General features: G+C 41.0%; 1 protein-coding gene across 5 annotated transcripts in view; it reads left to right on the top strand.

Moving 5' to 3' along the window:
* MYOF (myoferlin) overlaps window positions 1-14,224 on the top strand; it is a 77,250-nt gene that overhangs the window by 49,319 nt on the left and 13,707 nt on the right. For 3 of the 5 annotated variants that reach the window (XM_083443560.1, XM_083443564.1, XM_083443562.1), the window contains 12 exons: window positions 485-624; window positions 799-972; window positions 2,360-2,471; window positions 3,239-3,316; window positions 4,098-4,279; window positions 4,378-4,536; window positions 4,654-4,752; window positions 5,709-5,870; window positions 7,291-7,456; window positions 8,829-8,905; window positions 12,356-12,367; window positions 14,091-14,189. In XM_083443560.1, the coding sequence (XP_083299686.1) occupies window positions 485-624; window positions 799-972; window positions 2,360-2,471; window positions 3,239-3,316; window positions 4,098-4,279; window positions 4,378-4,536; window positions 4,654-4,752; window positions 5,709-5,870; window positions 7,291-7,456; window positions 8,829-8,905; window positions 12,356-12,367; window positions 14,091-14,189 (1,460 nt within the window). The remainder of the gene's footprint in view (window positions 1-484; window positions 625-798; window positions 973-2,359; window positions 2,472-3,238; window positions 3,317-4,097; window positions 4,280-4,377; window positions 4,537-4,653; window positions 4,753-5,708; window positions 5,871-7,290; window positions 7,457-8,828; window positions 8,906-12,355; window positions 12,368-14,090; window positions 14,190-14,224) is intronic. The other 2 variants (XM_083443561.1, XM_083443563.1) reach the window with 1 other exon arrangement.

The raw sequence follows: 14,224 nt of genomic DNA, 5'->3' as shown, positions 1-14,224 counted from the left end.
GCATGGCAAAATCTGTTTAAATTGGAGGAGAGTTGGCATGATGGCATGGGGTGAAGTGCCAGCTATTGGGGACAAATCAGAAGTCCTGCAGTGTGACCCATAGGCATTCACAAACAGCTTTTTGGGCATCAATACACATTTGGTTTTGCTTATTCAGTATGTACACCACTGTACCCCAAAGAAATAAGTTACATTAGTTTGGGTGTGATTTTTAGTCTAATCAAAATATTTAGAAAAACAGTATAACTTCTAGGAAACGTACAAGACACAGATGAATTGAAAAATTGGGGTAAATGGTGATTTTTTTCATAGAATTACACCAAGGAACTACATGGTACAATAAGTTATTTGAATAATTAGGGGTAGTGAATTAGTGTGGTTTGGCTTGACAGAGCTACGAATTCGATAAATCAGCTACCATATTGGTCGCTGAGTCAGAATCCTGTTATGGTAACCAGTGTATATTTTATTTGTGTTATTTTAGCTTGGGAATATGGAATTACCATTCCCCCTGACGATAAGCCCAAGTCGTGGGTTGCAGCAGAGAAAATGTATCATACTCATAGAAGAAGAAGGCTGGTTCGAAGACGCAGAAAAGATCCAAACCAAACAGTTTCATCAAGGGTAAAATGGCTAAATATAAATTGCAACCAAACATTGGCATTTACTAGAACGTTGTGCATGTTTATTTAGAAAAATAATGGTGTATCAGAAAATAAGGCATGCATTGATTACAGAGTTTGTCATTAACCCTACATTCTGGCCATTGTGGATTGAGTTTTTGCAATTGTCTTCTAGGCAACCGCACCCTATGAAGATCAAGAAGGATGGGAATTTGCATCACTGATTGGATGGAAATTTCACTGGAAGCAACGCAGTTCCGACACTTTCCGCCGCAGGCGGTGGAGGAGAGAAATGGTTCCTTCTGACACATGTGGTTCATCAGCCATCTTTAAGCTTGAAGGAGCTCTTGTAAGAAAGAGGAACTTAACTTGCTGGCTTGTTCATGCCACTTAACTTCAGCATTAATTATTATCTCAAAGTTAAATGAGAATCATCAAGTGGAATGGGCTGTAGCTCAGTGGTAGAACACCTGCTTTTCAAACAGAAGGGTCTGGGTTCAATCCTTGGCTGGTAGGGCTGAAAAAGACCCCTTTGGAAATCATGGAGAGCCAGTGTCAGTTAGGGCTCACCCAGAATTGCCCTTGCCCTGCCACTTTCCCCTGGGAAAACCCCATCTTTACCACTGAATTCAAGCAAATGTCAATTGTGTTTTCTCTGGATTGATGTTTGCTCCAATTTGTTGCTAAAGAGTGAGTTTTTGGGGGGAAGTGATGGAGTAAGGGCAAAACTGTTCATAAGCAGAAAACTTCTGACTCGTACTTTCTAGGCATGGGACAAGCAGTGAAAGCAATGTATAAGGAGAGGCTGTAAAATGCTGGATTAAAAAGGTAAAGGGACCCCTGACCATTAGGTCTAGTCGTGACCAACTCTGGGGTTGCGGCACTCATCTTGCTTTATTGGCCGAGGGAGCCGGCGTACAGCTTCCGGGTCATGTGGCCAGCATGACTAAGCCACTTCTGGCAAACCAGAGCAGCGCACGGAAATGCCGTTTACCTTCCTGCCGGAGTGGTACCTATTTATCTACTTGCACTTTGACGTGCTTTCGAACTGCTAGGTTGGCAGGAGCCAGGGACAGAGCAACGGGAGCTCACCCCGTCGTGGGGATTCGAACCGCCGACCTTCTGATCGGCAAGTCCTAGGCGCCACTTGCGCCACCCACAGCGCCACCCGTGTCCTGGTAAAATGCTGGATTATGTGAAGGCAATTAAATCAACTAAAGCTTTCATCCAGGAGCTTGTAATAGCAATATAGAAAGTTCAGCATAAAGCAGGGCCTCCAGAATCCTGGTTTTTTTTTTTACTTTTTAAAGTACAAATACTTACGATCATCCCAAGCTGTCTTCTCTCAGTCTTCTTCCTCCCAAACTATATGTGGAGTTAAACATGAGGCTTAACTTTTCATCTCTTCATGCAGTCTTTTGATGAACCTTTGTCTAACAGCATTGACCCAGGAGTGGTGGAAGGGATCAAAGAATAGAAACTGCTTATTTTTACTATCTATGATAATCAATTGCCTGTAGAAGTGAATTTCAGACTCTCCCTTTCTTTGAAGTGTTCTGGGTGTGACTGGTTTAGGGTCCTGACATTACTCTTTTGAACCAACAATAGTGAATAAATATTAGTGTACTTTTTAAAACAGCAACTGCATCTCCTTCCGGGAATATCTGAATCAATAACTGAGCTTTTCGTTCAAGTTTTATAAATGAGAAACAATAATAATATGCATATAATCTTAGGGAGCAGATACAAGCATTGATGAGGGAGAAAAATCTTCTGAGAAGACCAAAGAGGCAGCAGCAACACGCATATTCGGTGCAAGCACTCCTATAATCTCTTGCAACTTTGACAGTAAGTTCATGTGAAATTCCTTATTTGAGACTGTATATTTCTTTAAGGCGCTGCAAGATTTTTTTGTTGTGGCTGCATGACTAGTTTTCTAAAGGCCTTACCCTTTTCGTCATCTGATACAGCTTTCTCTGTGTGATCAAAATATTAATAACTATTTTTGCCTCTCCATGGATCTCTCGTCCTTAACCACAACCTGTAACAAACCTGAACAAACCTTGGCTACAAAATGTGGTGAAGAAGAAGATACCTTAACCATGATTTTGGTTGCACAATAGGCTAAGCCAGTGATTCTCAGACACCTTTTCCCTCTGGACCACTTGAAAATTGCTGAGGGTCTTGGCAAACCACTTCATGATTTTTCTCTGTGTTGTAGCAATTGTAATGTGCTGTCCTAGGTGCTGGATGATTTTTAATTTTACTGCTTCCTTAATTTCTTATATGTTGTATTTCATTGCATTACTATTCAGATTCCAGTGAACAAATGAAAAACAATGCAGTATATAGGAAATTAAAGAAATAATAAAAAACGCAATTAAAAATCAATGTTTTAATGCATTGGATATGTTATCTCTCATCTTCAACCACTTGAATGAAGTTTGGGGACCACTAAAATCAGGCAGGGTGGGGTGGGGGAATAGCCATGGAAAGCACACCAAGAGTCAAGTGATGGGAAGAAGCAGAGATGCTGATGTTTAGAGCTGTAAAGGTGAAGTTGCTATTTCATTTACAGCCTTCTGATTTAGCTTCTTTTTCTTTTTCTTTTTAAGGAGTCTACAGTTACCACCTTCGATGTTATATCTATCAAGCAAGAAATCTAATAGCTTTGGATAAAGACAGCTTTTCAGGTACTTAGGCTGAGGTGGGGATCTATTAAATCCAAAGGACACATTTGTCTGCCAAAGCAAGTCCATTCTTTTTTTTTCTGCAGCAGTTAGATTGAAATGTTCAAGGCTTTGGGAGTTTCTCTTGATTTTTTTTTTCATGTCCACTCCCCAATCTCATTTTTTCTCCCTTAACCCTCTGAAAACCTGTCTCTTCAAAGAATGTATTTAACACCTTTTCTTATTAACGACCAAAAAAAGTTAAATGAAATTAGATCCCTTGTTAAGAGGTCAGTGAGGATAGCCTCCATCTAACATTTTACATTGCTCTGGGCACTGGGTAATGACAATTTGTACAGGAAATGCTAATACCCATAATCAGGTACCTTCTTCAGAGGCCCTGATGGTTTAAAAGTCTTTCTAACAGGAGGCCTAGAGCTCTTTAATCATTCACCTCTGCTTCATAATAAGGCCATAAATAACTACGTTTTAGACTCATGTCAGATCTGTGTGTTCAGTTTGTGGGATGTACTGTTTAAGTTGCAGGTGGAATGACTCTCTTGTTCATGTGTCCATAGGTGTTGTACCTTAGATACAAAGGTATTAAAGAATGGTTACCATGCACAAGAGTAATTTATATTGGATTGTCTAAGTGTATCATATCTACAGCAGGGGTTGGCAGACACCCAGCTTGTCAGATCAACTTTTGTTTGCCAATTATAGAAGAAAGAGAGAATGGGAATGTAAAAGTCAGTCTTTTAAAATGGATCAGTATACCCATATCTGTTCTCCTGTGGTTTGTTAGATCCGTATGCTCATGTTTCATTCCTTCACCGAAGCAAAACAACCGAAACCATCAGGTCAACATTGAACCCAACATGGGATCAAACTGTCATATTTGATGAAATTGAAATCTATGGAGATCCCTACACGGTAGAACAAAACCCTCCTCATGTGGTTGTTGAACTCTTTGACAGTGACCAAGTGGTAGGTATCATATCAGCTTATATTCAGATTTCCTCTTGATTATATAATAACAGCAGATGGTTACAAATTCACCATTTTGGATTCGTCCATTTTTGCAGGGCAAAGATGAGTTCCTTGGAAGAACCTCTTGCTGTCCTATGGTCAAGCTCAACCCAGATATTGACATCAGTCCGAAACTTCTCTGGTATCCAGTTATAAATGGGGGCAAGGCTTGCGGAGATGTGCTTTTAGCAGCTGAGCTTTTGCTGAGTGAAAAGGTAACAGAAAACAAATATATTGATTTCAGACTTAAAGCCACCTTGACGAGATGATTGCTCTGTATGACTTAGGCTTTATATGCATTAAGAAACCTTTTTCTTTGTATCTTTGAGCAGGGTGGAACCAACCTTCCAATTCTTCCTTCAAAAAAAGCATCAAACCTTTATATGGTGCCACAAGGAATCAGACCCGTGGTTCAACGGACTGTTATTGAGGTATTGTTGTTGTTACTTGAAAATAGACAATGATGCACAGGGCCATGCGCTTAATAAGATTCACTATAATTCATAGATACCTGCATGTATAAGGCCAGGTGCTAGCCGTGGCAAAACCTGAGATATTCATAAGGCTGTGTGGAAACAACAGGTGCTGTTTTGGATCAAGAAGCATTAAAGTGTTCAGAATGTTTTTGGGGACTAGGCTTTATTTGTGCAAGCTTCTATCCCAGGTTGATGGCAACAGATAAAGGTCTGTTCATGGTAAACTGTCACCAGATGTGTAGCCAATGGAATGCTTGAGAAATGAGTTGGGAAGTTCCTTGTCCAAATGTAATCAAAGTCATGAACTTAGCCTTCAGTTAGCAAATGTCTCTCAGCCCTGCATATGTGATGTTGGTGTGACAGTACCAGCTTATCTTACAGGGCTGCAATGCAATCCCATGAGTGATGGACACTGAGTGCTTACAAAAAGTGTTGCATAAATGCTGACATTTATACAATGTATTTGAATTAATAAACAATGTAGTCTTACCATTGTGGGTTCTCTACTTCCTTGAACCCAGCCCCAGCACACTGTTCATTATACAAATGGGAGGGGATGAGTTCTGCCCCCCATTTCCTTACATTGGGCAGGTGTGAGTTCTATATGGTGGTCACAAGCAGATGTGACAATATGCCATAAAGTATGGCTTGTTTAAGCACTGTATGCACCAAGCTCTGTGTAAGTGCATGCAGCTGAGAACATTCCCAGTGATATAAATCTGTAACTTGTGGTTTACATGAGTGGCAAAAAATGGAGATTTAATCATTGAACTGTTTTGAGGTGGTCTCATGACTGCTTCTTGGGTTTCTAAGTGTGCTCCCAGGTCTGATAAGGTTGGAGACCCAGGCAACAGAGCATGTTTTCCTTTAGCAACGTTGATGGTGTTTGCTTTGTTTTTTGTTTGAAACAGATCCTTGCCTGGGGACTGCGCAACATGAAAAGCTACCAAATGGCTTCTGTTACTTCCCCTAGTCTCATTATAGAGTGTGGAGGTGAAATGATAGAATCTGTTGTGATTAAAAACCTGAAGAAGACACCAAATTTTCCTGGATCTGTTCTCTGCATGACAGTGGTATGGTGCTGAATTCTTTATTGGAGATCTGTAGCACACTTGTGGTGCTGGTAAAGGGGAAAATTTGAATTAGTATGCTCATATTAGAGCAATAGCAGTGGATATCAGGTGGCCTGAGGCGTTTTGGCACCTGAGGCTAAGCAGCCTGCTGTCATCCCCACGATGGGAGTGCAAATAAAAATAAATTAAATAAATAAATAACAACAACAACAACAATATATTTATACCCCACCCATCTGGCTGGGCCTCCCCAGCCACTCTGGGCGGCTTCCAACAAAATATTAAAATACAGTAATGCATCAAACATTAAAAGCTTCCCTAAACTGGGCTGCCTTCAGATGTCTTTTAAAAATCTGGTAGTTGTTGTTCTCTTTGACATAATTCCATAAGGAGTCTTCCCTGGTGGATGGATAGGGGGGAGAGTCTTTCTGGGTCCCCCCTCCTGCCTGCCAGTGAGCCTTTGAATCCGTTCCTTCAGGATAAGCTAGTGCAAAACCCCACCACACCACCAAGCGGGGAAGATCTCCCCCCACCCCCCCCCGCCAGCAAAGCTGGGTGGTGAAACACATCCCCTCTTACTGACTCAGGCTTTGCTGCCAGTCCCCCTCCGTCCCTAGAGGCCAGGGAAACCAGTGGCAAAGCTGGGTGGCAGAACCATGTGACACCTCTTTGGGAGTGCCGCCTGAGGCTAACGCATCACCCAACCTCATGAAGGGGGGCTGCTCTGATTGAGTAAATGAACCCACCCTGGAAATTACCTTTGAGGTAATTTAAATATTTCTAGAGAGTCCTGTGTGCAGCAAAGCACTGTGTAAAGCCGTTGTTGCACATGGATGGCCATGCTCAGTGGCACTGACGTTAGATGTGGATGTATATTTGCATGCCCATCCAGGGAAGGGCTGTGTAAGAGGGTGGGAAACACACGTAGCACAGATAGCACTTGCATGCCCGTGCATGTGCATTCATGCCTACTGCAAGAATGCTTCACTTTTTGCCCAGTGGATTTCCCATCCGTTCTTGATTACAACTCACAAACTGGCTGTTAGTTGCTCCCAAGCTAGATTCAAGGTTATACTACAGGTGTATAAAGCTCTCTCTTGTGGGTGCCTTCAAGTAAAAAAAAAAAATGGAACTATTCCATTATCCAGTCCTGGAGCCCAACTGAAAGGGAAGCACTCAGGGGTAGAGTTTGAATGGAAATAAGTTTTGGGTGTGAGGAAGCTTAGCATCCCCCTCCAGGCATCCCTTTTGTTCTTAAAGTTGGCCCACCCACATTCCGCTTTGGTACAGACCTACATACATTTAAGAGTTGCCAGAATCAGGGCAGGTTGTACAGCTCATTCGAAAGCAAAGGAATCCTGTGAGGTGTGTATTTGTTTTAAGTTAAGGAACTGTGTTCTGTTTTTTTGTTTTGAACTAGTCGCTGCCCAAAGAGGAATTGTACACGCCATCACTAGTTATTAAAGTGATAGACCACAGGCAATTTGGCCGTAAACCTATCGTGGGACAATGTACCATTGGGACACTGGAGCGTTTTCGCTGTGATCCTTATGCGACGAAAGCCGACATTGCACCACAGATGAAAGGTACAGCTCCCATAATAATGACATTTGTCTTATCGGATGTAGGTCTGTTAACAATCAACACAATTTGCAGGAAACATAGCAAACGTGCAATTTCTTGAAGTAAATGTACGCCGACTTTTCTGTAGCTCCCATTCGTTTATGAATGTTGTAGAGGCAACTTTTTCCATGGATGTTAGACTGACTCAGCACGCCTGGCAGTATCGCTTTTAAAGAACCAGTATTCACTAGGGATAATTGAGGAAAACATTATTCATGAATTTTGATACAAATTGACTGTACCAATATCTTCTGGACCAGTGTAGAGACCTGAATGCAGTTTTCCTTTGGTTTTTATACTTCTTCAGATGCTGTGGTGCAGTTCTCTGCATGTTGGGAGATGCATTTAGAAATGGGTACTTTGAGGGAATACATGTTTTGAGAGAAAATATGTATTTAAACAAGTTATTGTGTGGGGTTTTTTTTTAAAAAAGTAGATTAATGTGGAAACAGGACAGGATATACTTATGAATGAACAGATGCAGAACTGTCACAGTCTTGAAACGAAAACTGATAAGTTCATCCCTGGTATTCACACATAATGACAGAAAGTTGAGAAAGCAGCAAGAATATTAGCGAATGATTTTGTAATGTCACTCTTGGTGGGACCCAGTCCCACCTTTTTAATTGTTCTGCACACTGAGTTATGGAGTTAATAGTTTTCAGCGCCCTGGTGGAAAGCAAACGGGTTGGCTCAAAACTAAGCTAGTTACATTCCCATTGAAATCAACAGGGCTGAAGTTAGTCATTACTGTTTTTTTACATTAATTTCAGTAAGACCTACGTATGACTAACAGTTACCCATCTATCTTTATTGTGGGTGGTATCCAATAAAGTTGTCACAGTAGGGCAGTAGAACTTCTCCCCCTCTCAGAACAGATTTTTTTGGGGCGGGGATTCCATTGTACAAATGGAATGACCTTGTTGGCTACATGGGCATAGCAACTGCCCCTTTAATCAAGGAATAGAAATAAAAATACTTAACTAACTGACCAATTGTGTTACAGATAACTTGGTTCTGCCCCCCACCCCCACCCCCAACATAAAGCCTGACTTACTACCCTGCTTTTTAGGCAAGATTTTCTCCCAAAGTGGTGTACAATAAAATCCACACAAAAGTACAATATATTCAAGAATATTTTTGTGTGTACATGTTTGTTTGAGCTCTAGGCAGCTGACAATTTGGTGCAGGCTCTAGACTTTTCTAGACAAAGAGAGATAGCAGGAGGAATTGGAAAAAATAAAGGCTAGAATCATGACTAAAAAAAAAGTTTACAGGTGTGATTCCCCCCCCCCCCCATGAGTTGCTTATCATCATGGAATGTTTGATTTGCAGTTACTCTTCTGTCAGCTGCACCTCGGCGGGATGTGATCATTGAAGTAGAAGACACGCAACCTTTACTAGCAGCGCAGGTAATCGCCTTAATTTGCAGGTTCAGTTCTTTCCATTTTTGTGGTCAGTTCATTGGCTTTTTAGCCTACAACTTCAGCAGACACAAACCTAACCAGGCAAAGGGTCTGTAAAAGTTGGAGGGAGCTCTGGGAATACAATGTAGAAGTATATGTAGAAGTATACTTTGTTATTTCTCCAATCTTACTATTTTATTTATCTGTGTAAATGGAAATCTCTTACTTGTATATGTTCATGCTGGTTGTGAATTGTTTGCCAGCAGCTTTAGAACATATTTGCTGTTCTAAATTATTCAGTGAATAAATTGATGAATAATGTTTGAACTCTTATCCTGTTCACTGGCAATCCTTGAGGTTCAAAATCCAAACTATTAATTAGATTTGGTTGAATTTAGGGAGCCCAAATAGCATTTTCATGCAGGTGCTGTTAAACAAAACACCTGTCAGTTGCATGGCCTACCTGTTATTTCCTCAATTACATGGCAAGATGAATGGCTCAACTTAGATGCATGTAGTGCACATTTGCATTTAGCAAGTTCAAAGTAATTTTGAACATCAATACGTACTCCTATATTATTTACTGTAAACTGAGTATTGCCAGTTAACTAATATGCAAGATTGTTCATCAAAGGCAAATATGAGTCCAAATGCTAATGCTTAATGCATTTTTTAGCTTGCGTGCTAACACATGATGAACATATTTGAAGTTCATCATTTAATACAAAAGCTTTAAAATTGTGATTTATCTGTTTCTGTGTAATTGCAGGTTGTTTAAAACCGTGTTTGTCTTGCTTTGAGAAGCCCCTTCTCCCTCGTTGACTGCCATTTCATTTAGTCTTTGATGTAGTATAGCTGCCCTTTAATTGTACCATATGAGAGAGCCAATTAGATGAGCAAACATTGTGTTATTGTAAACACACTGAGTGATGATAAAGTAAACCACAGAGGTCCATGTCCTTGCAGATAATAACATATGTTCGTTGTATCAGTAAGTCTTCCTGTTCGACTGTAATAATTAGAGGACACCATTCCCTAACCACTATCAAGAAAGATTGGAGAAAGGAAGGACTGTAGGGTTGTATACTGCCTGTGGCTTGTAATATTTTACTTGATAACTTCACATTTTACCTAGAGGTTGTAGGATTACACTTTTGAATGAAAAGGAAGAAGTGGTATTCTCAGGTTCTGAAGAGATCAACCTAGCAAACTTTTAAAAATAAATAAATAAATAAAATAAATATATCAATAAAATATGGACTTCAATTATTTGAGATATTTTAAAGGTAAGACAAAATAAAGGCTTCTTGGGGAAGCAAACATTAAAAAAGAGTATGCCGTTAACAGACTAGAATAACAGATGTAGAACTTTCCTAAACTACATTCCAATTTCTAGTGTTTAAGCGGTATGTCAACAGCACTCAGCAAAATGGCTTCTCCAACAACAGTGCATGTATGTATGAATAAAACGCATGCGCACTATTCACCTGGGGCCTTAGGTGCTTTGGTTCACAGAACTTTCATTCCTCCTTTGAATCTTTTGCAGGGAGGTTTTGGAGAAAACCAAGTTTCAGGTTTTAAAACAGAATGATTACTTAGAAAATAAATTTCCATTCACATTTGGACATTTGCGGACCAGCATTTCCATTTGGAACTGGAAAGCTTGCATTCACATGAGCAATTCACATAGGGTGCGGATTTGGATGTTGACGATAAGATGGAATCGTATACAAATAAAACATAATAAAAATATTTTGTAAAAGTTAAGTTGGATATTGAAGGAAAATTCTTATCTTCACATGCAGTAGATCAGGGGTCAGCAACCTAAGGCCCATAGGCTGGTAGCAGCCCATGGGGCTCCTCTATCTGACCCATAGCGACCCCTGCTGCCCCTACCGCCCACCTGGCATGGCACAGCGCAGCGCGGGGACCAACTTCCGAGTTGATGGTGCCTGTGTGCATGAGCACAGGCGCTCCTCCGACCTGGATGTGTGCCAGAAATAGCGTGTGCGCACACACACAGGCGCTCCTCCGACGGATGGAGCATGGACTGGCCCATTGTCCGGTAAGCTTGCCGACCCCTGCAGTAGATGATTCTGATCTTTACGTGGATGTTTTCTCCAAAATCTCAAACTTATTGGTTTTGGGGACACAATGAGTGTTCATGGGCTATACTATAATCAGTGGCATTCACAGCTAGAGGTTATAATTGTAGTTTGTTGTGGGAATTTGTTTTACAGGCTTACACAGAATCATCAAGTTTATATTTTCAAAATATCAGGGCAGAAGTGGTGGTGGTAGCTGTGCAGCAAGAAAATAATGGCTCATTTTGCGTGTGTTTTCTCTCTCTTTCATTCGAATGCCAATCGAAATAATAATTTTCACAGTACTTTCTCTCTGTTTCGAGCTCTAAAGGAGGGCTGGGGAATCTGGGACCCTCTAGATGTTGCTGAACCTAAACTCCCATCGTCTCTCATCATTGGCCATGCTGGCTTGGGCTGATGGAAGTTGGAATCCAACAACATTTGGAGATGACAAGTTTTCTACTCCAGAAAAAAACAGTTTCTCTCCCCCCCCCCCCCGCCAATATAGAATAATTCATGGAACTACAACTTTCAATAGCCAAATGGTCAGAGCTTTACCAGGTGCTGAGGGCACAATGTTGTGTGGAAAGTATTTATTGCACAAAGACTGGCTTTCACATCATGGTAAACTAATAAAATAAAACAGAGATTAAGGTTGCAACCCCAAAATAAGTCCTATCAAACTCACTGGAACTTACTTTTCAACAGACATGAATAAGGTGGTTCTGTAAAGTGCTTAGATATTTATTTTATTTATTTATTTATTTATTTATTAACTTTCTCTCTTGTCTACCCTCCCAAAGGAACACTGTGATAAAACAATGCAATTCAAAATTCAAAAATAATTCAAAATAATGTAAGCCTATCTAAAGCATGGATTTGGAATCACATGGCGTATGACCGCAATCTTCATAAAACTGAAAATAAAATGGAATTCTTATATAACACATCCTAGTCACCTTTTAACAGTAACAGATCACCAGTGCAGTTTTAATTACTTGGAAGATTCTGAACAAATGAATGAATCCTGGAACTGTCAGGCTGATAATCAGGTTGAGCCCTTGTGGTAGTTCCATTAGATGCTTTATTTTCCAACTGTATCAAATTGCTGTATTAATTTTCTGGAGTATCAAATTGTTGGATTTACAGGTCTGTTGGTTATGAAATGGACAAACTACCCTAATAAATACTTAGTCAATATGCAGAGACACACACACACACAAATATATTGCCTGCACATTTAATATATTCATTAAACACCCACAATTTATTTTATTCAGTGTATAGAACCGGGGGGAAATATTGGTTGAATTTTAACTATTCTGCTTTGGTTTTTCTTTCCCCATCCCTTTGGATGTGTCCTCCTGAACAGCTCACAGAAAAGGTAATGAAATCTATCCTGATTTTGGTTATGTAAACTATTCCCTTTGTACTTATTAAGAAGTCTCACCATGTTCTAAAATATGTGGTAATACAGCACACAATAACTTTACATTGTTAAAGTTAACCAGCCTCAACCTGGTCAGTGGCGGCTGCATGAGTTTAAGTTTCTTGAAGGAAGAATACGGTCGTACCTTGTTTTTCGAGCAGCCCAGTTCTCGAATGTTTTTGCTCCCAAATGATCGAAACCCGGAAGTGACTGTACCAGTTTTCGAACATTCTTTTGGAAGCCGAACGTCCAACAGGGCTTCTGCAACTTCCGATTGGCTGCAGGAGCTTCTGTTATTATTATGGATTCTGTTTGACTTCCAAGGTACAACTGTTTTTATAAAGGGGTGCAGCTACCGTACATGAAGTTTTGCCCACTCATTTCCTCTGAAAAAACAGCTCTGAAAGGAGGACCTATTGGAAGAAAACTTCCACATTCCTCGTTGTATTTATTTTGATGAGATATCCACAAGAGAACCACTGAAGCTCTGTTGAAATGAAGAGATAAAAGTAATAGCAATTGGCCAGCTGCACCTTTGTCACTTCTGTTTTCTGCTCTGTATTTCAGACTAAATCTTTAGCTTCTTACATATTCTGCCTTTTATTCACAGTGCACTCCCTGTACAAGTTGCATGGAAAGCAGTTTGTGTGTCACCAGCACCCAAATTTAGGGTCAGGGAACTGCAAATGTGCGGAGCTCCCGACACCTTGCCATAGATGTGCCAATGTGAATCTTAACCACTGGAGGCCTCTCTGTGCCCCTCAGGTCACCCAGAGTCAAGTCTGCCAGTTTAGTGTGCCTACTCTGAAGAGCCCTTGCTGGGATTGTGGGGGAAGAGGTCCTATGCCAGGAAAAGGCATCTCATGGAAGAGAGTTTTCTGTCATATCTGATGTGATCTGGTAACATTCCAGAGGCTTTGAGGCTCTGTTAGTTCTAGAGCCATTCTCTGCCTTGCAACTTTTTGCTACAGGCACTGTATGATCTACGAATCTCTCTTGGACACATCATAGACTTTGGGTCTTTTAATCAGAATGTCTGAGAGCCAGTGTGGTGTAGTGGTTAAGAGCAGTAGATTCGTAATCTGGGGAACCGGGTTTGCGTCCCCGCTCCTCCACATGCAGCTGCTGGGTGACCTTGAGCTATAATAATAATAATAATTTATTATTTGTACCCCGCCCATCTGGCTGGGTTTCCCCAGCCACTCTGGGCGGCTTCCAACAAAGCTAGTCACACTTCTCTGAAGTCTCTCAGCCCCACTCACCTCACAGAGTGTTTGTTGTGCGGGAGGAAGGGAAAGGAGAATGTTAGCCGCTTTGAGACTCCTTCGGATAGTGATAAAGTGGGATATCAAATCCAAACTCTTCTTCTGGTGAGGTCCACAGAACACATGTCCAGCTTAAGGTGCCCCTTCCCCTGCTTGCTGTGACTGGTTAAGGCTTGGCCCCTGCTATACATGTGTGCTGCCTAGCTTATACACCTAAGGGCTAGATCCTGAGGTGGGAAGCCTGTGGGGACCCTCCAGGTATTGCTGGACTCATAAATCAGCAGATAGGGCTGATGAAAGTTGTATTTCAGCAACATTCGGAGGGCCACAGGGTCCCCATCCATGATGGCTAGAATCATCCTAGAATTTCAGTTTGTTGCTACTTCCACCTATAATCTCCCATTTTTATATAGGAGGAAGAAATTGTCGACTGGTGGAGCAAGTTTTATGCTTCAATAGGAGATACTGAGAAATGTGGACAATATATTGCAAAGGGATACGATACACTAAAGGTATTTGTTTTGAGTGCATTGTTGTTGCTGTTGTT

This window comes from Podarcis tiliguerta (genome assembly GCF_965153285.1).
Source record: "Podarcis tiliguerta genome assembly, chromosome: 5".
NCBI lineage: Eukaryota > Metazoa > Chordata > Lepidosauria > Squamata > Lacertidae > Podarcis > Podarcis tiliguerta.
This window is presented reverse-complemented; position numbering and strand designations above follow the sequence as displayed.